The following is a 24626-nucleotide window of genomic DNA, read 5'->3' as shown; positions in this document are numbered from 1 at the left end:
CGTACCTTGTGCTGAGTAGACATGTATACCGGCCGCACCCAGCCATTATTATACTTCAGTGCACTTTCTTTTGCATTCTCTTTTCTATTTCCCAATGTTTTGGGGTCTTCCCAAATTTATAAAAAAGAAATAATAAAAAATAAAATAAAGAAAAACAAAACAAAAAAAACCCAACAAAAACAGTGTTGGCTACCTCCTCCACCACCGCTTCCACCTACACCGCCACGTCCACCGCCTCTTAAACCTCCTACTCCGTTTTGACCTTCACCTTTTAGTTCAAGATTATTATTATAATTTTTTTCTATTCTATGTTATTTTAACTGATTTCCCTATCCACATTTGTTTGCTGAGCAACTGTCAGCAGAATCTTTAGAACTTTCAGGTCTTCTCCATTTTACATCTACACAGAGATCTTCACTGTTGGGAATTAACTGGTTACACTTGCAGACTATTTGTCGACCAGCAGAACAAACACAGCAAGGAAGGCTCTGATTGGTCGTAACATCAGCCCCTGATTGGTCTTCTAGAACACCTGACTCACTGACCAGCCACGTCATATTGGCTGGAAAGCAATGTGTTCTGCACATGTGCCACCTGACATCTCTGTCAGCGCTACTGTAAAGCACCGGAGCTGTCAGGGAAGAGCATCACTGGATCAATGAGGTAAGTACTTTACAGATAAAAAGGCAAAAGTGTACAACAAATAGAGATAGACAATGCAGCTGCTATGCGACTCTTACCTTTTTTTGAAGTAACAACTACCATGTTGCTCTATTGTTTAGATTGTTGAGCACCTCACTAATTAAAATGGGATTTATATTTATACGTCTTTATATGTTTATATGGTCTGATATATACATTTACCCATTAATATTTGTATCCCAATTTTCATTTTTTTTTCTACCTTTCCATTAAAGAACATTCATGCTACTTACCTCCCAAAAGTTCCACCTCTTGGTGAATAATGATGTGCTGTAGCTTAAAAATATATACAAAATCAGTTATAAAATTATTGTAATTATTGCATGTCTACAAATATATTAACACACATTACATGCAATATATAGTATAGTATATCCCTTCTTTTATTGTGTTACACCAACTACAAAATCTACCATTTCTTCTTATGTCTTTTGTACCTTAAATGGGTAAGTCACAATGCCAACCAGCCAAGCCTTGGCTGATTGACCTATCAGTAAGACTGGTAGCTGAGCCAATCAGCTTCCTGGCTCTGTATCCAATACCAGAGCTAGACGACTGATTAAAGTCTGCAACTCAGTAATTGCCATTTGCCTGTGATTATGCGTATCTTGGATCCTGTGTTTTGTGCCACTCCCTACTATTGCATTTGAAATTCTGGTATTCTGACTGTGGCTTGTTTTCTCTATTAACCCCTAGTCTGCTGATTTGGCTCCTACTGAATCTCATGGTATTCTGACTGTGGCTTGTTTGTGGATAACCTCTCGCCTGCTGTTTTTGTCAGTATATGTCTCTCCTTGTGTTGACCTTGCTTGTCTACTAATCTCTGAACCCCTGGTCATTCTGGTAGGTCTGCTTCCAGCGATCTTGTACCAGTTTTCTGCTCCCTTACTCTTCAGGCATTACCTAGGTCCTTAGCAGCTAGTGAATAACCTAGGGGTAGACTTCCTACCAACCAGAGTGGTTAGGAAGACTGGTAACAGTTCTACATTTGCTAACTGTGGTTCTAGACAGTGGCCATGTTATTTCCTTACAATCTAAAACACATATTAAATGTCTAGCAAGCCAAATCATGCTCAGCTTGAGGAAATAAGGAGACATGAAAAAATTAAAATTAAAATTAAAAAAGACTACATCATACAAGTGTATCAAGACAAGGACTTGAGAGATAAATATGAACATAAAGCTCAGCAAATATTAGCATAATATAGCTACATTTGACCTAACCTGTAGTATGCATTCATTTGAATAAAAAGGCTATAGTACCTTGCTTAAATGTTCTAGACCTGGTGGAACCAAGTACCTAGGTTCTGGAGCTTTTGTTTCTGGAGAAGATTTCCATAGTGGAGATTCCATCTTCTCATTATCCAGAGACTGGGGAGTACCAGGTAGCATATTCTGAACATCTTTAGTTGCCTGGGGTGTGTTGCCTACAAAAAAGAAATTTTATGATGATTTGTGACCCCAATGTCCTTTCTGCATCTTTCAATACCTCTTACACAAAGAGGTGTTTTTGAGTGGTTTAAGACTATATATATATATTTTTTTTTTAAACAGTGTTTTTATGGCTGCTATAGACAGATACGACATGTTGGCCAGTTGGAAATAAAACTGCGTACAAGCACTGGATTTTTAAGACAGTTTCTGGCATTTCTTCTTTCACTTGGTTGTTTTTTAATTGCATCATGCTCTGGGTGTAGTATTTTTTCAGGTATTCTCTCATAGAAAAAAAAAGAGTTTGAAAAAATCAAACCCCACCACCCCATAAAATCTCTGATTAGAATGCAAAAAAATTTGAATGCAAAAGCAGAAATTCAATTTTCAAAATTTAGTATTCTAGGACTAAAGTTTTAATTTAGTAGTAGTCTGAAGTATATAGCTTAATGTGCAGATCCCAACAAATACTGTACTGATTAACTTTTTAATACATCTTTGTAATGTTTGTATATTACCAAGCTCAGAATCCCCTGAATAGACAGCTATTGCCTCTAGAGGGAGTGCTGCAGCTAACTGCATACTGTTATAGACTGAACTTAATAATGACACTTCTTACAGTAAGCTCTCGTGCTATGTCTAGCAGAGGCTGCACACATCAAGCATTTTATCTTCTAAATCTATGTATATGCAGGGGAATTGGACCACTGTATGTGTGTGTGTGTGTATATATATATATATATATATATATATATATATTACTTATTAAGAAATGAAGGTCAGTCAGTCCGAAAAATTGGGAAAACTTTGAAAGTGTCCCCAAGTGCAGTCACAAAAACCATCAAGCGCTACAAAGAAACTGGCTCACATGCGGACCGCCCCAGGAAAGAAAGACCAATAGTCACCTCTGCTGCGGAGGATAAGTTCATCCGAGTCACCAGCCTCAGAAATCGCAGGTTAACAGCAGCTCAGATTAGAGACCAGGTCAATGCCACACAGAGTTCTAGCAGCAGACACATCTCTAAAACAACTGTTAAGAGGAGACTGTGTGAATCAGGCCTTCACGGTAGAATATCTGCTAGGAAACCACTGCTAAGGACAGGCAACAAGCAGAAGATACTTGTTTGGGCTAAAGAACACAAGGAATGGACATTAGACCAGTGGAAATCTGTGCTTTGGTCTGATGAGTCCAAATTTGAGATCTTTGGTTCCAACCACCGTGTCTTTGTGCGACGCAGAAAAGGTGAACGGATGGACTCTACATGCCTGGTTCCCACCGTGAAGCATGGAGGAGGAGGTGTGATGGTGTGGGGGTGCTTTGCTGGTGACACTGTTGGGGATTTATTCAAAATTGAAGGCATACTGAACCAGCATGGCTACCACAGCATCTTGCAGCGGCATGCTATTCCATCCGGTTTGCGTTTAGTTGGACCATCATTTATTTTTCAACAGGACAATGACCCCAAACACACCTCCAGGCTGTGCAAGGGCTATTTGACCATGAAGGAGAGTGATGGGGTGCTGCGCCAGATGACCTGGCCTCCACATGCACCGGACCTGAACCCAATCGAGATGGTTTGGGGTGAGCTGGAGCTGGAGTGAAGGCAAAAGGGCCAACAAGTGCTAAGCATCTCTGGGAACTCCTTCAAGACTGTTGGAAGACCATTTCAGGTGACTACCTCTTGAAGCTCATCAAGAGAATGCCAAGAGTGTGCAAAGCAGTAATCAAAGCAAAAGGTGGCTACTTTGAAGAACCTAGAATATGACATATTTTCAGTTGTTTCACATTTTCTTGTTATGTATATAATTCCACATGTGTTAATTCATAGTTTTGATGCCTTCAGTGTGAATCTACAATTGTCATAGTCATGAAAATAAAGAAAACTCTTTGAATGAGAAGGTGTGTCCAAACCTTTGGTCTGTACTGTATATATATATATATATTGTGGGATTTGCTCTGGCAGTTAGGATTAGTGGGTGCAGCATAGAAGCAAAGTACAAGTTCTTGGAAAACATCAGTGTTTATTTGCACGTGAAAGCAATACAAAAACACAAGTTGCTTGGTGATCGTTCACACACATAACACTCACACACGCTGTTGGAAGCTTTGTCAAGTCCACAGGCATGCGTTAGGCGGCCTGTTCGCCCTAACAGGGGTCTGAGCCTTCCAGTCCGGCTCAAGACGCGGATCCCAACACAGCCCTTAGATCACAACACACAGACCTCCTCGTCACCTGGCAGTGCTGGCTGTTTTTTATGCCTGGCAAAACTCAGCCTGGAACATGGGGAGTAGTGACCCACCCAGCACTTTGACTACTCCTAGTAAGAGCCATCCCGTGTCAGCTATTACAGCCATACTAAGTATCAAAGTGTCAAACAGCAACTGCTGCTGACACATAAAAGCCGGCTCTTATTTCACCGAGGCCAGGTACCTCGGTGACATGTACCTATTTTCCACGATGATTCATTGTACCTTCTTACATAAGTTCTAGGTAAAAACAGGCACTCACCATCTGGTAGGATGTATAAATTAATTTACTCAATGCAATGTATATATGTTAAAAATACACTGTAGATCAATAAAGATACAAATAAAAATATTCATATACTGTATATATAAAATATCAAATATCCATATACTGTAAATATATAGCTTCTAGCTTCTGTTATCCTACTAGTTCATGTATTGTTTGGGGCATATACTTTAAACTGACCTATACCACATGATACAATCAATAGACCTTGTGCATAATCAACTTTGTGCTTCTTATTCCTATACAACAGTGCAAGTTCATTAAATGGTGTATTCACCCCAATTTCTGGAGTTGGTGAGAGTAAAGTGTCCACAATATAAATACAAAAATATAGTAAAGTAAAGTATAAAAATATGCAAAAATGTGCAATCTAAATCTATAAGGGAACTGTCACCAAACTGCAACCAAATTATCCTAGTGGTCGTTAGTATTAGTTCAATGTTCCCTAATGACTCTGATCACCCTGAGTGTTAGGTATTGTTTGTAGGGCTAGCGTCTGGGGCGTCCCCCTGATGCGCACCCTCTTACCTTGCCCTTCTCAGGTTATACTTCGAATGGGGTTATACGCTTTATGCAGGATCGATATTTCTGTCACTCGATACCTGGTGTCCCGTGCAATATGGAATGTCTGACCTCGGTGGTGAGTTGCCTTTGCTCCGGACTATGTTGTTCGGATTTCTCGGCGTCCAACGTGATGTTTCTCAGAGGTCATCAGACCTTGCCTTGCCCGAGTATCGCCGTCCCAGCAATTCTAGTGTGGTCACGGTAGGGCAGGTCAGGTGATCTCGCTTGCAATTCAATGCGATTCAATGGATATAAAGTCCTTCTTTATAATGTCCTTCTTTATAATAAAAGACAGTGATGTTGGACAGTCTTTATAAGATTTTAGGTGGGTAGTCTTTCTCTCCGAAACAGCCAGACGCGTTTCGAGGCGTCAACCTCTTCCAGCGTCTGGCTCAGACCCCTGTGAGGGCGAACAGGCTGCCTAACGCATGCCTGTGGACTTGACAAAGCTTGTCTCAGTTCAGCATCCACCTGTGTTACGACTCAACTGGCATACCGCTTGTGTCTGCACTGTCTGTACGTGGAGTTATGTTGCTGAAATAAACTGAAAATTTTACTGCAAAGCATCCATTGTGCCGGATTTGTTTTTCTTCACTACTGATTTTAACATGGTTTTTAACATTTTATTAAACCTTTCTACTAGGCCATCAGTTTGCGGGTGATAGACGGACCTCCGTGTCTGCTTGATGTTCAGCAACTTACAGAGTTCCTGCATGACCTTGGACATAAAAGGCGTTCCCTGGTCAGTTAGAACCTATTTAGGTAGCCCCACTCTGGAGAACATCTCCATTAACTCCTTTGCTATGAGTTTGGCCGATGTATGTCGCAGTGACACCACCTCAGGGGACCGAGTGGCGTAGTCTAGGACTACCAAGATATGTTGGTGCCCTCTAGCGGACTTCGATACTGGGCCTACGAGATCCATAGCGATTCTTTGAAAAGGAGTCTCGATAATCGGGACAGGCACTTCGGGACTGTGGAACATGTCGTTGTTTGGCAGGTCGGGCAAGACCTACAAAAGTCATCCACCTCTCTAAATACACTGGGCCAGTAAAACCGTTGTAGTATTCGGTCCTGTGTTTTCTGCAGTCCCAGATGACTCCCAAGAACATGTTGGTGGGCTAACTCTAACACGAGTTTTCGATAAGCCTGGGGCACCACCAACTGTTTAATGGGTTCACCCCGCAGCTGATTTACCTAATATAGCATATTCTAGTTGACCACAAAACAGGTAAACATCGACTTGGCCCCAGGTTGTTGGGGTACCCCATCAACTATTACCACATTCTCCCAAGCCTTTGATAGGGTTGGGTCTCGGCTTTGGGCTGTACTGAAATTCTCCCCGGAGACGTTGAGGTCTGCCAACTCAGGTCCCGGTGGCAATTCCCCCATGTCTCCCACCATTACCCTATGCAGGGTTGTCTCCCCCTCTTCCACCGAGGGGGCGGTCTCCCCTACTGCTGGCCCTTCGGCCTCAGGTTCCCAGGGTTCTGGCTGTCCTCCTGAACAAGGCCAAACTCCTGGGCTCACCCCTGGCTCAGGGGTACCAGTCACTCTCATAACCAGCCATAAGGCCGGGAAACACAGAAAGTCTCTCTCTATTATAATTTTGTAGTGCAAGTTTACGACGACTGCCACTTCGTGGGTCCACCTGCCGGCTACCGCGGTTAGAGTAACCAGTGCTGTGGGGTAGTCATTTAAGTCTCCGTGAATGCACATAACCCCAACTTTCCAGCCAGTATACTCAGCGGTCCGCACTTGGGTAGCCCTTACTAGAGTCACCAAGCTCCCTGAGTCCAGCAGTGCCTCAGCTTGAGTGTCTCCCACTTCCACCTGGCACAAGTGGTCTAGAGCCTCCGATGTACCTGTGGCACACAGTTTCATAGCATACAGTGACTGACGGTAACCACAATTAGTGTCTATGGGCTCAACCCGATTGGGGACACTTAGCTCTTATATGGCCAGGTTCCTGACACCGCCAGCAGATTACCTGGGTCTGGCCCATAGTGGGAAACCCTTAGATGGGTTTCACCAGCTCATACCGTTGGGCCTAGGGTGGGGAGTTCTGGGGTTTACCTGCCCCCCCCCCCCCCCCGAAAGAACACCCTGAAAGATTCTTAGTGGCCTCATAGCATTCCATCAGGTCCACCATTTCCAGGAGACACCTGGCCTATCCAGAGCTGGAGAGTAGGTGGCAGCTCCCTCCAGAATATGTTAGCCAATAGTCTATCCAGCATAGCTGTGGGACTCAGCAGATCAGGCTGTAGCCACTTTTGCAAAAGGTGGAGTAAGTCATAATACTTGGGTCTCGCTGGCTCAGCCGGCTTAAACCCCCAGTGATGTACCCGCTGGGCCCGGACCAAAACATTTACCCCCAGTCTTACTAAAATCTCACCCTTTACCATTGGGTAGTCGGCCGCTTGATCGTCCGGCAAGTTGAAATATATGCGCTGATGCCAGGAAATGAGCGATGACCTTAGCCCACTGGTCTTGGGGCAGATTTTCCCTGGTGGCCACTTTCTTGTACATCGCCAGGTAGGTTTCGATGTCGTCTGCGGGTGTCATCTTAGGGATCGTTGCACGGACTGCTTTCCGGGCATTGTGGACACTTGGAGTTGCTCCTGCTGTCTGCAAAGCCATCACGTGTTGTAGCAGCAACTGGTTGGTCTCTTGCTGCTGCTTATTAGCCTCCCGTTGGTGCAGGTTGGACTCTCACTGCTGTAGATTAACTTCCGAGAGGGCCTCCACAACAGCCTCCATTATGTCGTGGGGTACGGGTTGTAATACCGTGCCCAAAAATGCAAACCAAAAAAATATATCAGCGTTCACGCCAGCCTCAAATGCGGGGATTCACTCTGGTAGTTAGGATTAGCGGGTGCAGCACAGAGGCCAAGTACAAGTTCTTGGTTCAAAACAAAAACGCAAGTTGCTTGGTGATCGTTCACACACATGAAAAGTTCATATACAAAACAGTAACCTTTTCTCCTGAGTGTTACTTCACACCCTGTTGGAAGTTCTGCCTTGTCAAGTCCACAGCCATGCGTTAGGCGGCCTGTTTGCCCTTACAGGGGTCTGAGCCCTCCAGCCCGGCTCAAGCCGGGGATCCCATCACAGTCCTCAGATCACAGCACACAGACCTCCTGAGCTCCACTGTCAGACGGAGGTAATCCTCCTCACCTGGCAGTGCTGGCTGGTTTTTATGCCTGGCAGAGCCCAGGCCTGGAACATGGGGAGTAGTCACTCACCCGGCACTTTGACTATTCCCAGTAAGAGCCACCCCGGATCAGCTATTACAGCCATACTAAGTATCAAGGTGTCAAACAGCAACTGCTGCTGACACATAAAAGCCGGCTCTTATTCGACCGAGACCAGGAACCTCGGTGACACATACCTATCAAGCACAATGATTCCTTGTACCTTCTTACAATATATACACGCAAAAGCTCTGACTGCAGTTAGGATATATTTTGAACTTAAAGGGGTTCTGCACTTTCATTTAACTGATGATCTATCCTCTGGATAGATCATCAGCTTTTGATTGGTGGGGGTCCGACACCCGGGCCCCCTGCCGATCAGCTGTTTGAGAAGGCAGTGGCGCTCCAGTAGCGCCGCGGCCTTCTCACTGTTTACCGCCGGCCAACTGACGTCACGACTAGTATCAACTAGCGTGGACTGTATGAATGCAAAGCCCTTTGCCTCTGTTCTGGGACAAGTGCCGATATTCGCCTGTGCGCTAATAAAATCACCTTACAAAGATTCGCGCCTCAATCACTTTCTAGGCAATGTGAGTAAGATCTGAGCTTTTGGACTTTTGTGAATCAATCGAGATACAGTGGGGGGTGATGACAGTAGTTGACAGAGTATAGATCAATGTAATCTGTAAGGTGGAAACTAAAATAAAAAATACGAATATTCGTAAATCGAATTTTACGAAGTTCGAAGTATTCGCGAATATGGTGCTATACTATTTGAATGCACAGGCCTTTGCCTCTCTGCTCTGGGGACAAGTGTAGATATTCGCCTGTGCGCTAATAAAATCGCCTTACAAAGATTCGCGCCTCAATCACTTTCTAGGCAATGTGAGTAAGATCTGAGCTTTTGGACTTTTGGGAATCAATCGAGAAACAGTGGGGGTGATGACAGTAGTTGACAGAGTACAAATCAATGTAATCTGTAAGGTGGAAACTAAAATAAAAAATACGAATATTCGTAAATCGAATTTTACGAAGTTCGAAGTATTCGCGAATATGGTGCTGTACTATATGAATGCACAGGCCTTTGCCTCTCTGTTCTGGGGACAAGTGTAGATATTCGCCTGTGCGCTAATAAAATCGCCTTACGAAGATTCGCAACTCAATTCAATCACTAATGTATGATTCAACATTAGTGATTGAATTGAGTTGCGAATCTTCGTAAGGCGATTTTATTAGCGCACATGCGAATATCTACACTTGTCCCCAGAACAGAGAGGCAAAGGCCTGTGCATGTGCATTCATATAGTATAGCACCATATTCGCGAATACTTCGAACTTCGTAAAATTCGATTTACGAATATTCGTATTTTTTATTTTAGTTTCCACCTTACAGATTACATTGATCTGTACTCTGTCAACTACAGTCATCACCCCCCACTGTATCTCGATTGATTCCCAAAAGTCCAAAAGCTCAGATCTTACTCACATTGCCTAGAAAGTGATTGAGGCGCGAATCTTTGTAAGGCGATTTTATTAGCGCACAGGCGAATATCGGCACGTCCCAGAACAGAGGCAAAGGGCTTTGCATTCTTACATTAGTGATTGAATTGAGTTGCGAATCTTCGTAAGGCGATTTCATTAGCGCACATGCGAATTTTGCATCTCATAATATGTATTATGCGATGCGAAAATTCGAATTATCGCATATGCGAAATAATAACGAATTCGAATATTCGCAAATATTTTACGAATATTCTTTCGAATATTCGTGAAATTTCGCAAATTCGAATATGGGACATGCCGCTCAACACTATTTAAGAGGACCTTTCATTACAATGAAAAATCAAAACTAACTATGCTGACATGGAGATAATAGTAAGTGCAGGGAGATCCCTGGGCGCCGCTCTCCATGTCTGTATACTTAGTTTAGATTTTTTATCATAATGAAAGGTACTCTTTAAACTTGTGCAGAAAATTGTTTATATGCAGTGTTTTGGGAATTCTCTGTAAACTTGGTACAGTTTTCTTGCCTGTTCAGTATCAATGAAAGTAACAAGATGTTCCCGTGTGGGGCCATCCTTCTCATGTGCACCATGAATAGGTAATAGGGCTCTATTAAGTTCAGAGGTATTGGTATTTTGCACCCTTGGTGTTACCACTAGTTCTGATAATCCTTTACCATTATACATTATATGACAGCTATTGTCAGCCCCTTGGTTGTTTGTTCACCAACTACCAGTTGAACAAGTGAAATACTCGATGACCGAATCAAAGCTGACGAAGTGCCATTTGTTTAGAATTTCAGGAAAGATTTGATTAGCAACGAATGCGAATTTCCTTGCGCTTCGTCGTAACCAATTGCAATTTGCCTAAAAAAGGCGGCTACACGTGTGAGGACTGAGGACATGGGGCTGGTAACTCTGGGAAGATTGACAAGCCTGCATGCAGCCAATCATCAGCCAGCCCTGTGATGTCACAGCCCTATAAATACGGCAGCCATTTTAGATTCTGCCATTTTCCAGTGTTCAGAGTGCAGGGACAGCATGTGAATGCGCTATAGACAGCTATTGGAAACATGATTGTAAAAAAAATAGACCAAAATAAGATTTATAAGTGCAGGGAAAGGATAGGGAGGAATCATTTCACAGCATCTTAGTGCAGGGAGAGACGTAAGAAGGTGCTAGGGACATTGATAGGAAAGTGATTTACAAGTGCAGGGAATGATTATTTTGGGATGCAAATAGACAGCTCTGTCATTCAAACTTTTTGTTATTGGGCTGCAAGTCTTATGTTAAAAAGCCTTTAGAGGCTTATGTCTTAGTATCTTATTCAGTACTACAAGAAAAATATATACGCGTTTCACTTCTGCAGTTATTTCTGTTAAAAGAGTATAGGGGCGTATTTCAGTACAAGAAATATATATATATATACGTACTGCACTGTTGTAGTTATTTCTGGTGAAAGCTTATAGTTGCGTATTTCAGTAAAAGAAGAAAAATATATATGCACTGCCCTATTTAATTGTTTTCTGGTTAAAGTGTATAGTTGCCTATTTCATTCCAACAAGAAATATATATTCTCAGGTCACTTCTGCCGTTATTTCTGGTGAAAGCGTATGGGGGTGTATTACAGTAAAAAAAAGAAAAATATATTCTCAGTGCATTTTTGCAGTTAGTTTGGATGAAAGCGTATAGGGGCGTATTTCAGTAAAACAAGAAAAATAAATACTGTATTTACCACACACCAATGCCTGATGCATCAGTGTGGCAGGCGCAGCACTATTAAGTGCCATTTGCGCTGTGGCATTAGAAGAATTTTGTTATCTCTGACTTTTAGTCTAACTAGACTGTCTATTACTAAATAACTTCTTTATTAACTTCAACTTTTCTTCATATATAAAACTGCCACCTCCGCAGCAGATAGTCCATGTACAGAACACATGTTGAAAATATATCACAAAATGGCGGTATGCATAAGATAGTGGTTCAACTGTTCAATCTTGTTCAACATAAAATGGTGGATATATTTTTCTCTTGAGTATCTGTACTCTAACTTTAAGTTATTTAAGCACTTTATGATCTGTCTGAGAAGTATTTCTGAGGTCTAACTAATAGTTCTGCTTGCTCAACTTGGTTTGCAGTTTGCAGTATGCAATTGCTTATGATCTGGTATGAGCAGTTCACAGTTTGTATGCTTGCAATTTGTAGCTTGCAATTTGTATTTGAATTTGGTGAAACTGTAAGTAAACACACATATAACTGGTTCATTATACAATCACAATACTAACAATAGGAACATTATATAACTGTTCAAAATACATATTTTGGCCTCTTGTTCCCAAAAAAATTGATTTTTTTGTCAAGTTTTGAGTCTCCTATTTGTAACAACACTCTTCTTACTAGTTTGTCTTCATCCTTTTGAACTTCTAGAACTTTGGCCAATTTCCATTGACTTCTAGGTAAATCTTCTTTTTTCACTAACACTATATCACCAACTTGGACATTTCTTTTGGGTGTTTGCCATTTACTTCTTAGCATAAGATTGGCTAAATACTCTTTCCTCCATCTATTCCAAAACTGTTCTGATAGATATTGAATTCTTCGCCATCTTCTTCTGGCATATAAATCCTCTTTGGTGAACTTGCCAGGCGGTGGCTGTATGTAATCAGAATTAAGGTGAAGTAGATAATTGGGAGTTACAGGGTCCAAACTTGTTGGGTCGTTAATGACTGTTAACAATAGAATAGGGTCCTAAGTGAAGCATCATATATTTTTCCGGTGTTCTTTTTCAACACTGAACACATTTCTCACAGTTCTGATTTGTCTTTCCCAAACTCCTCCTGTATGGCTTGCATGTGGAACATGCATGTGAAAATCACACTGTTTCTCTAACAAATACTCAGTTACTTTTTCTTTATCAATCTCTTTTAGCGCTTTCTTCAATTCATTTTTTGCTCCGACAAAATTAGATCCTTGGTCAGATCTAAGCTCTCTGATGGTACCTCTAATGGCTATGAAACATCATAAGACGTTGATGAATGCGTCAGTTGACATATCCTCTAACATTTCCAGGTGAATTGCTCTGGAGCCCAGACATGTAAATATTAGTCCATATCTCTTGTACTCCTTGCGGTTCTGTTTGGTGATGAATGGGCCAAAACAATCCATTTTACTCTAAAGAAATGGCTGTGATGGGTTTACACGATCTGCCGGTAAATCTGCCATTCTTTGTTTCTACTGTAGGTCTACGTGCCTTTCTGCAGATTACACATTTACTTATATACTTTGTTATATCTTTGCTTCCTTTCACAATCCAGTAACCACCTTCTCTCAAACAGCTTTGGGTAAAGCTTCTTCCTTGATGCAAGGATATGTTGTGGTAGTGATCAATAATCAATCTTGTGAAGGTAGAGTTTTTGGGTAGAATTGCTGGATGCTTCACTCTGCTAGGTAACAATGCATTTTCCAGTCTCCCTCTCACCTTCAGTATACCATTCTGCAGAAGAAGATTAAGCTTGTACAATGGGTGGTTGTGTGGAAGCCTTTTAGGTTCTTGACTAAGCCTCTTAAACTCTTCACCGTAGAATCTCTGTTGAATGAGTCTTATGACTGTTTCTTCAGCTTTCATTCTTTCCTCTACATTCAACAATTCCTTCTTTCTGATTCCCTTTGCCAAACGATGAATTTGAGCTACTACGTTTATGACTGTATTCCATTTTGTACATCTGGCTAGTCTTTCAAGTATGTCATCTTGACACTTGGAAGCAGTGCTCAATGTTTGTATAACTTTTACTTCTGGTTAACCCGTGTACAATTCTGTGTAACCTTTACTGGGTGGGATTTTCTTTTCCCAAATAAACTCTGGGCCTGTGAACCAATTAGAATTTTTCAATTCTGTTACATTCAGAACTCTTGAAGCATGATCTACCGGGTTATGCTTTGTGTCAATGTGATGCCAAAGTTCGGGATTTGTTGTTTGTTGAATTTTCTCAACTCTGTTGGCGACAAAGATCTTTGAACTTTGTTGTTTATGTATCCTAGGACAACTTGTGAGTCTGTCCAAAAATATTCTTCATCTATTTTTAATTCCAATTCTTCTCTCAGAAACTTGCTTACTGATACTGAAACTACGGCTGCTGTCCGTTCAAGTCTTGGTATTGTCTGAACACTGGAACTCTGGTCTTCCCCATAACCAGGGCACAGTGTATCCTTTCTTCTCCTATTACTCTGATGTAGGAGCAAGGACCATAACTACTGGTATCTGAAAAATGATGAAGTTCTATTTTCTTGTACTTTCCGAAATCATGAGGTACAAAACATCTGGGTATTCAAACTTCTCTCAAGTCTCTTATCCAACTCTCCCACCTTGTCATCAAATTTTCAGGTATGGGCTCATCCCATCCCAACTTCTGTCTGCTTAATTCTTGCAGCATTTCTTTTGCTCTGAGGTTTACTGGGGCCAAGAATCCCAATGGATCAAATATAGAAGCCACTGCGGAAAAAATGGTTCGACTAGTTGCAACTTTCTCTTCAATAGATACTTCAAAGTAGAACATGTCATTTTCTACATTCCATCCCAATCCAAGTATGTTCTGAACTGGAAGATGATCATAATTGAGATCTACATTCTTCATTGTTGATGCACGTTCAGAGTCCCTTATGGATTCCAGTACCCATCTGTTGATTGAGTTAAACTCGTGAAGGTGCAGGCTTCCTCTTGCGCATAACTCTTGGCTTTCTTTCACTAGTTCGATTGCAGATTCTGTGGACTCTAGACTTCATCTACAAAAAAGTTTTTCTTAAGAAAATTTGCTGAAGGGCAATCCTTTTCATTCTGATTGGCCAGGTACTTGATACCATAATTGGCGCATCCTGGATACGATGCTGCTCCAAACAAGTGTACTTTTGTGAGGGATTGAACCTTCATTTTGTATCCTGGGTTCCATTTTACTTGCTGGTCTATTTTAGGTCAGAATTGAGAGTTGCTGAGCCGTGTGTATTTGAGACAAACAAAGTTAATTGCTTATTAGTTCTCAGAACTATGTGTGCCTGATGTTCTGGGAGTGCAACTAGTACTAGATACTTTTCAAGGATGAATAACTGAAGGATAAGATAAGTTTTCTTGTAATTAAATATGCTTGACTTTCAAGCATCAAAAATAAGTTATTATTAATTATGTGATGCTTACGTAAAATGACAATATCTGTGTTTGGCTTGAGTTCTAGAAAAAGGGTATAAATATTTTGTATCTGCCCAATAAAGATGAGAAAGATCCTTCTGATACAACCTTGAGCCTGTGTCATTTATCTCTCCCGAGTATACTCGTACTTTTATCTGATTTGGACCCCAGCAGATCATAGAAGTAGGGGTTTTTCCCTAACAATTCTTGACGCCATCAACGTGGGGCTTGACCAGTGGACTCTTCCCAACAACTCCGACCGATTAAGGAGAGAGGGACCAGGATGCACAGATGATCTAAAAACAGCGCTGTTAAGGTAAGACGTTTATTCTTACAAATAAGCCTTTTTGCCTGGGATCGAGACTGTGGGGAAGTATAAAAGGTCTACATAAGGTCGAGCCATATTTGAGAGGTAAGAACCCCAACTACGTCATTCCTATGATCGCTGGGTAAAGATAATATAGTTTTTTTTTTTGGAACACCTTTGGGTTTGCACTTGGTATCATGATATAGGTCTTAGTAGTCCTCTGGATTTTGTATAAAATCACAGTGAATGCAGCAAAGGGCAATCAGGAGCCCTGGAACCCCATAAGGTGCTGCTGAAAGCAGGTAGGGGTTGGTATTCTGCTGTCCACCGTAGTGTACACTAGAGCAGAGGTGGACTGACAACTCTTGGGGCCACCGGGCAATAGGAGATTATGGGGCCCCTGTGTCCCCGCCCACCCTCAAGCCACACCCACACACAACCCCACACACATATTGCACCACACCGGCTCCAGGCTCATTATCTCTGAGTACAGATAATATAGTAGATGTCCCCTGCAGTCCTATGTAACAACACAGATAACACAGTGATGGCTATCTGAGTACAGAAAATGTAGTAGTGTTACCTGCAGTCCCATGCAAAACCACAGATAACACTAGTGCTGATAATGTGGTAGTGTTACCTGCAGTCCTGTGTAAAACCACAGATAACACTAGTGCTGAAAATGTGATAGTGTTACATGCAGTCCTGTGTAAAACCACAGATAACACTAGTCCTGATAATGTGGTAGTGTTACCTGCAGTCCTGTGTAAAACCACAGATAACACTAGTGCTGATAATGTGGTAGTGTTACCTGCAGTCCTATGTAAAACCACAGATAACACTAGTGCTGATAATGTTGTACTGTTACCTGCAGTCCTATGTAAAACCACAGATAACAAGATAACACTAGTGTAGATCATGTGGTAGTGTTACCTACGTCCTTAGTGTGCCTCACTGTGTCTCTCCCACGACTCCATGCTGGTGGTGCTGCCTCCTTTTCCATCTTCTTCTTCTTGCCCCGCACAGAACGTCCTGATGCAGCTACGTCAAGACATAGGAACACTGTGGGCATGGTGATGGTGACACACACAGGGAGACACAAACACAGAGAGACACACACACACACAAGGAAACACACACTGGGATGGTCAAATACGCACTGGGACAGATACACACACAGGGACAGATGTGTACACACACAGGGACAGAAACACAGCTAGGCCTCACCACACTCCAGCCAGGCGCCTCTCCGTACAGGAACACACACAGGGTCACTAGTGGGGGGGAGCAGGGATACTAGTGAGATGACCGGAGGAGGGGGAAGCAGGGTCACTAGTAGGGTTACAGGAGAGGAAGCAGGGTTACTAGTGGGGTGACAGGAGGAGGGGAAGCAGGGGGGAGCAGGGTCACTAGTGGGGTGACAGGAGGAAGGGGGAACAGTATCACTAGTGGGGTGAAAGGAGGAGGGGGGAGCAGGGTCACTAGTGAGATGACAGGAGGAGGGGGAGCAGGGTCGCTAGTGGGGTGACAGGAGGAGGTTGGAACAGTGTCACTAGTGGGGTGACAGGAGGAGGTCGGAACAGTGTCACTAGTGGGGTGACAGGAGGAGGTCGGAACAGTGTCACTAGTGGGGTGACAGGAGGAGGGGGGAGCAGGGTCACTAGTGAGATGACAGGAGGGAGGAGCAGGGTCACTAGTGAGATGACAGGAGGGAGGAGCAGGGTCACTAGTGAGATGACAGAAGGAGGGGGAACAGTGTCACTAGTGGGGTGATAGGAGGAGGGGGAAGCAGGGTCACAAGTGGGGTGACAGGAGGGTAAGCAGGGGGGATCAGGATCACAAGTGGGGTGACAGGAGTAGGGGGGAGCAGGGTCACTAGTGAGATGACAGGAGGAGGGGCAAGCAGGGTCACTAGTGGGGTGACAGCAGGAGGGGGGGGGGGAAGGGTCTCTACTCTCCCATATCCTCATCAAAGAGGCTGAAAAGATTATTTTTATTTTTATGCAGTATTTGTTAATCACACCCAGATGTAGCAGACTGTGTTTGCAATTTGTGCATGGTATACAAGATAGTAAGCGGGTTCCCTGCACAATCCAACCCTATGTACTGTATCATACAGGAGACAGCCCTATGGCCTGATGACAGTGACAGTGTGTCCCTCAGTGATTAACCCTTCTAGTGCTGACAGCCCAGCAACAATTCCTTTATGTAAATGCAGAGAACAGAGCAGTAATTCATCATCATCCAGAATGCTGCTGCCTGCTTACACAAGGGCAGCCTATACTCAGCACTTTCCTCTTTATCTGCAATCAATGGAAATGGAGAGTAAACAGTGAGCTGCAGATAGAGGTAAGTGGCCTAATCACATCCACCAACCCTACTAGCCTGGGGGGTAGTGAGGACACAGATAGGGACTGGGAATGAGAGACATCATACAGCAGGGATCCCATATGGATGGTGGAGACACAAGGGCTGAGAACTCTGCACAGACATAAAGGCCAGGGGCGTAGCTATAGGGGGTGCAGAGGTAGCAGTCGCTACCGGGCCCAGGAGCCTGAGTAGACACCAGTATTATAGAAAGTCCATGCTGGTCAAGTTACACCTCTGGCTCAAGGGAAGGCGGTTAAATGAAGAATTTGGCATGGGGGCAGGGGTGCCGTTTCAATTTTAGCCTCGGGCAGAACGAAGGCTATGCGCTTCCTGCCCTTGGCCACAAAGCACTGAGAGAATGGGGGCCCCAAGCTGAACTCTTGCACCAGGGCCCATGAGCCATTAGCTACGCCCCTGATAAAGGACATTGTGTGGGAGGGAAGAAGTCATCCAGGGGCAAGTCAGGATACATGCAGGGGGACATCTGTGGACACTGGCATACCTCTCAGGAGATGTGATGGAAGAGTGTATTGATCTGTCTATAGCAGGCAATGGGAGCATTCTGTCCATAATAGGGATCTCCTTATCTGATGATAGGATCAGAAGATCATTACTGACTGTCTCCTCAACACACATAGACAGAGCCCCACTAGCCATAAGCTACCTGTGTGTATAAAATCACAGTGAATCATTGTCATTGTTTGTTGTGTGTGTAGAATGTGTCAGGGAGCTAGGGGAAGGATCCAGAAGCCCAAAGAGACTTTGGCTTTAACAGAGTAGGTACGCCTGGAAGGACAGGCTGCTGTGGGAAAAAAAATAGACTTCTAAGGTTCCCCCTAGTAAGCACAGATTCAGGAATAGACAATGGGTAATCAGAACAGCCTTCCCGAAGATTATGAGTCAGCTAAACAACTATTAGAAAATAGAGGTGGCAAAAATGGATTAAAGAAAGTTGACAAAGTGTTGAAAAAGCAGGTAGGAAGCATGGAAACCTTTATTTTAGAGGTTTGGGAAAGGTTCAAGCACACCCACAGTGGGTGGATTAAGGATCATGCATGTGAAGATGTAGTTAGCATCTGGATTAAGGTAGCAAGAGAGATAGAAACCGAAGGTTGGAAGCCACAAGTTGTCTGTGTATCTGTGTGACCTGGTGAATATGTTGCAGAACCCGTAGAAACAGGGGGCCGCAGCTGCAAGGGGGGAGTGATGTCACGGCATTGGAATGTGAAATAGTGAGAATTGGCAATTTTAAGAGAAAATAACAAGGCAATGTATGTGAGGTACTTAGTGTGAGTGTATGGAGCTTCAGAAAATGTTATTTGTTAATAAGTTCAAAGACTTGTTTGTGTGGTAATGTATGGGAAATATTTCTTTATGTCTGTGTGAGCGAAATCAGTTTTACTGATAGAATCATTACAAAAATACAGGGTTTTAGGTAAAAAAGGAGTGAAATTATTCTATTGTGGATATTTAAAAAATAAAACTATAATGATCAGACATAGGGAAACTCACTATGTCTCCGGTTACTGTGTATCTTAAGTCAGGATGTCAGCCCCTTCAAGTGAAGCAGTACCCCCTCCGTACACCCCATCTATACGGACTCCAGGTAATATTTTGGTATTGCACATGACTATGGACCCATATGGTAGGATAGAGACTCTTTGACTTCTGCAGGTCAGCCCATTAAATACAAAGACTCTGTGCTTGAACTGATGAACTCTTTCCTGTTGCCAGAAGAAGTTGCTGTTGTGAAAGTAAAGGCTCACACAAGGTGTACCACGGCAGAGGTAAAAGACAATGACAGAGCTGATAAGGCAGCCAAACTAGCTGTTTTCCGGCTACTGAGTGCTGATGCCACCCCGGTAAGACCCTTAAAACCTGTGAATATATCCAAAGACACTCTGATCAAATTATCTGAGCAGGCCCCACCTGAAGAAAAAGAACTATGGACTAAACAAGGGGCTAGGCCAGATGACCAAGGACTATGGAGAAACAAAGACAGAAATCTGCTTGCCACATCCTCTGTACCCGGGTTATGGCTCTGGAGGCCCATGGGCCTACACATCTGTCAAAAGGTGTTATGGTAAGTGGTGTGGTAAATATTGGCTGGATTGCTCCAGGGTTCTCTACAGTTGCAGCAAGGATGTATGGTCTGTGCATTGAAGAACCCCAGCCAAGTGGTGAAGACTCCACTTCCTCATCCTCTACCGGCTCCTCATCCGGTCACCACCAACTTCGCTGGTAGACGCGCTGATGGTGGCATTCCCACCTGACAGCGGGGGCACAGTGGAAGCACAAGGCGAAGGCAGAGGAAGAGGTCGCTAATGAAGCTTGGGCACCGCCAGCACCTCAGAAGGCAGGGTTACCATGGCCGAAATGTGGAAAAGCTTTGTCAGCATGCTACAACAACCAGCATCACCAGCTGATATGGAACGTCTTAGCAGGAGGCAGCATTTTATCAACATGGTGGAGCAGTATGTGTGCACACGCCAACACATACTGAATGACGGGTCTGCCCCCTTCAACTTCTGGGTCTCCAAATTGGGCACATGGCCTGAGTTTGCCATTTACGCCCTGTGTATTATCTGAACGTGTGTTTAGCACGGCAGGGGGCATCATCACAGACAAGTGCAGCCGTCTGTCCACAGCCAATATGGACAAGCTCACGTTCATTAAAATTAACCAGGCATGGATCCCACAGGACTTGTCCGTACCTTGTGCAGAATAGACATGTTTACCAGCCTTAACCAGCCATTGTTATACTACAGCGCAATTGCTCATTCTTGTATTTTGGATATTTCACACTCTTTTGGAGTGTACCCTAATAAAAAAAAAATATATTTAAACTTAAAACCAAAAACCAGTGTTGGCTACCTCGTCCTCCTCCACCGCCACTTCCACCTACACTGCTACATCCACCGCCTCCTCAAACTCCTACTCCATATGGAACTCCACCTCATAAATCTTTATTTTATTTTATTTGTACGTATTTTATTTTATGTCATTTCACAAATTTGTCTGTTACATTTTCGGGTGAGATTCACTGATTTTTGGGTGTGATGTACCACGGCTATACCTAGTAGACAGGTTAAGAAATAAAAATAAGTTGTCTGTTGCATTTTTGGGTGAAATTCACTAATTTTTGGGTGTGATGTACCACTACTATACCTAGTAAACAGGTTAAAAAAAATTAACTAATTTGTCTGTTACATTTTCAGGTGAAATTCACCAATTTTTGGGCGTAATATTTTCTTTTACATTTTCGGGTGACAATAAACTATTTTTTTTCTGTCATAGACCCCTGCTCTACCTAGTAGACAGGTTAATAAATTTCTGTAATTTTTCTGTTACATTCTTGGGTTGACATTTTACAATTTTGGACGCAAATAAACCCCTGCTCTGCATAGGTGACAGGGAATAAAAGTTCAGAAATTCTTCTTTAATTGATGTGCGCCACCTCCTTTCATTCAATGCTTAAACTTTAACAAGTTGTGCCAGATTTGCATTTCAATAATTTGTCCCACATTTGCGCTTTACTAATTTGTCCCACATTTGTGCTTCAATAATTTTTCTCACATTTGCGCTTTAATAATTTGTCCCACATTTGCGCTTCAGTAATTTGCCCCACATTTGCGCCTCAATAACTTTTCCCATATTCTCGCTCGATCCAAAAAAATGTAATCTATTTATCTCCCTTGGATGTTTTCTCTCTTTCTCACGCTTCCTCTCTGGCGTTGAACCCTGATTCGCTGATAACGGTCATCAACTTGGTAGGCTCAGAAAAGAACATTGAAAGTTGATAGAGCAGATATCCAATTGGATCGTGAACATCACGGGATGTGCGACATGGTTGGACAGTATATGAGCCCAAGCCTACATGATCTAATTAACAGGGGTCAGCCCCTGCAACTTCTGGGAAGATATCCAAATGGTTGGTGGACGTCACGGGGGCACCTCTGCATAGGTGACAGGAACATAAATTTAAAAAAATTGTCTGTTACATTGTCAGGTGACATTTTTATAATTTTGCCGGATAGAAACCCTGCTCTGCATAGATGACAGAGAATAAAACTTAAGAAATTCTTCTTTAATTGATGTGCGCCACCTCCTTTCATCCAATGCTTAAACTTTAACAAGTTGTCCCACATTTGCGCTTCAATAACTTTTCCCACATTTGCGCCTCAATAACTTTTCCCATATTTCCACTCAATCCCCAAAAATTTTTATACATTTATCTCTCTTGGATGTGGTCTCTCTTTCTCACGCTCCCTCTCCGGTGTGGAACCCTGATTCGCTGATAACCGTGATCAACATGGACGGAAAGGAACATTGAAAGTTGATAGAGAAGATATCCATATGGATGGTGGACGTCACTTGGGCACCTCTGCATAGGTGACAGGAACATACATAAAAAAATAAAAATCATCTGTTACATTGTCAGGTGACATTTTTCAAATTTTGCCAGATAGAAACCCCTGCTCTGCATAGTTGACAGGAAATAAAATGTAAGAAATTCTTCATTAATTGATGCGCACCACCTCCTTTCAATTAATGCTTAAACTTTAACAAGTTGTCCCACATTTGCGCTTTAATACTTTGTCCCATTTTTCCACTCTATCATATTTAATTTGAAACAATTAACCTCCCTTGGATGTGGTCTCTCTTTCTCATGCTCCCTCTACGGCGTGGAACCATGATTCATCGATAACTGTGATCAACATGGTAGGCTCAGAAAAGAATATTGAAAGTTGATAGAGAAGATATCCAAATGGATGGTGGACGTCACAGGGACGTTTGATCAGGCAGAAGTTATCTAGAGTCAACAAAGCGGCAGCAGGGCCTCTCCTGGCTAACGTTTCCAAATCCAAAATACCACAGTGAATTTCCCTATAATTTTTTATTAATCATTCCAATAACAGGGCATCTTAAGAGTCCTGTATTGTTATTTATCGTCACTACCTCCCCAAGTCGGGAGTGGGTAATAGCTTCTCCCAAATTTCCGCTCGATCACAATTAAATTTCATCCATTGATCTTCCGTGGATGTGGTCTCTCTTTCTCACGCTAACCCTGATTCGCCGATAACCGTGATTAACATGGTAGGCGCAGAAAAAAACATTGAAAGTTGATAGAGCAGATATCCAATTGGATCGTGAACATCACGGGATGTGCGACATGGTTGGACAGTATATGAGCCCTACATCATCTAATTAACAGGGGTTAGCCCCTGCAACTTCTGGGTCTCCAAATTGGGCACATGGCCTGAGCTTGCCCTTTATGTCTTGGAGGTGCTGGCCTGCCCTGCAGCCAGTCTATTGTCTGAACGTGTGTTTAGCACGACTGGAGGGGGTTATCACAGGTTATATTTCCCAATGTTTTGCGGTGTACCCTAATAAAAAAATATATATATACATTTAAAACCAAAAAACTGTGTAGGCTACATCCTCCTCCTCCACCAGCACTTCGACCTACACCGCCACATCCACGGCCTCCTCAACCTCCTACTCCATATGGACCTCGTCCTCCTAGATCACGATTATTATTTTTTTATTTTTACGTATTTTATGTTATTTAAAGTCATTTCCCTATCCACTTTTGTTTTCAGAGCACTTGCCATGCTCTTAACCACATTTTGCTGGCATTTGCAGCCCTCTAGCACTTTCCATGACATTTTTACAGCCATTTTAGTGCTCATAAATTCGGGTCCCCATTGACAATGGGGTCCGGGTTCAGGGTCAAGTTCGGGTCAAGTTCAGGTCCCGAACTTGAACTTTTTTGTAACGTTTGGCCAAACCCATCGAACCCGAACATCCAGGTGTCCGCTTAACTCTAGTTAACACTCATGCTTTCTGAGATGTGTGATCTGAACTAAGCAAACACCTTCAACTGCTATTCAATGGCTTTTGGCTCAAGATAACACGATGATTTAAGAAATTTGAGTTAAGAGTTTGAGTGCTAACCCTGCTACATCTGTATTTGAGGTGGAGACCATTCTAGCTTATTGCACAAGCAATACTAACCACCACTAAATGCACACATGCAATTTGTATACATAAAAACCTGGTGATGCAGTGGTCATTTTTACCGTCTTATTTCTCTGGGCGACTTTGTCCTTTTATAAACTAGAGTTGACAGCTCTATTATTTCCAGAAAGGTTGTGCTGTTTTTTTCCCCTTATTTTAGAAGTGGAGTGTCAATTCTGTTATCATTTGCTTCCATTACTCTGCTAACAACTGCTGCTTTCTACTAATCAGTATAGATAATTGCTGTACTGACATTCTTAATGCCAGTGAGTGAAATGCCTTTTGTGAAGTCTTTTTTTTCCAGCTTAGCTATTCTGAAAATGAGTGAATTCAGTAAATGCCTTTTACTGCAGATTGTCTCTTATGTGTTAATTAGACATAATGGAACAGCAAACACTTCAGTGTCTGACATCACAAGAGAGTCTAGCAGCTACATATCATTTCTTCCTGCTACTGTTCCTTTCTATTGTTTAGTGCCAGACCACCCTGAAAAAGTTTCCCAAACCTCTTTGACTTGCTATTTAAAAATGTATAAGCATGCTGTAAATAATTCACACACCGATCTCCACTTAGTTGTGCGGCTGCGGTATCTCATTGCTCTGTTCCTTTGTGTTCTAGATGAGAGGTAATTAAATTACCTGAATTGAACTGTTACATAGTAGCTTAGCAATCTGCAGTGAAGTCTTCTTGCACAGTTCCTGTTCTTGAAGTTCATCAGCAGTGTGGATTTTTCTATGGGATGGGTCTCCACATCCCCTAATCTTTTTTTATGCCACTTCTGCTCATCTTGTAGCAGAGCATAGGCTCAAAAAAATGGATTCTGTT

General features: G+C 42.7%; 1 protein-coding gene across 1 annotated transcript in view; it reads right to left on the bottom strand.

The window, feature by feature from the left end:
• Positions 1–24626, bottom strand: part of LOC122935841 (phospholipid scramblase family member 5-like) — a 146731-nt gene that overhangs the window by 107879 nt on the left and 14226 nt on the right. The window contains exons 2-3 of the mRNA XM_044291748.1: positions 1966–2129; positions 936–978 (exon numbers count right to left, since the gene is read on the bottom strand). Of these exons, the coding sequence (XP_044147683.1) occupies positions 936–978; positions 1966–2129 (207 nt within the window). The remainder of the gene's footprint in view (positions 1–935; positions 979–1965; positions 2130–24626) is intronic.

Source organism: Bufo gargarizans, chromosome 4 (genome assembly GCF_014858855.1).
Source record: "Bufo gargarizans isolate SCDJY-AF-19 chromosome 4, ASM1485885v1, whole genome shotgun sequence".
Taxonomy (NCBI): Eukaryota; Metazoa; Chordata; class Amphibia; order Anura; family Bufonidae; genus Bufo; species Bufo gargarizans.
The sequence above is the reverse complement of the archived record's forward strand: the minus strand, read 5'-3'. Positions and strand labels throughout refer to the sequence as shown.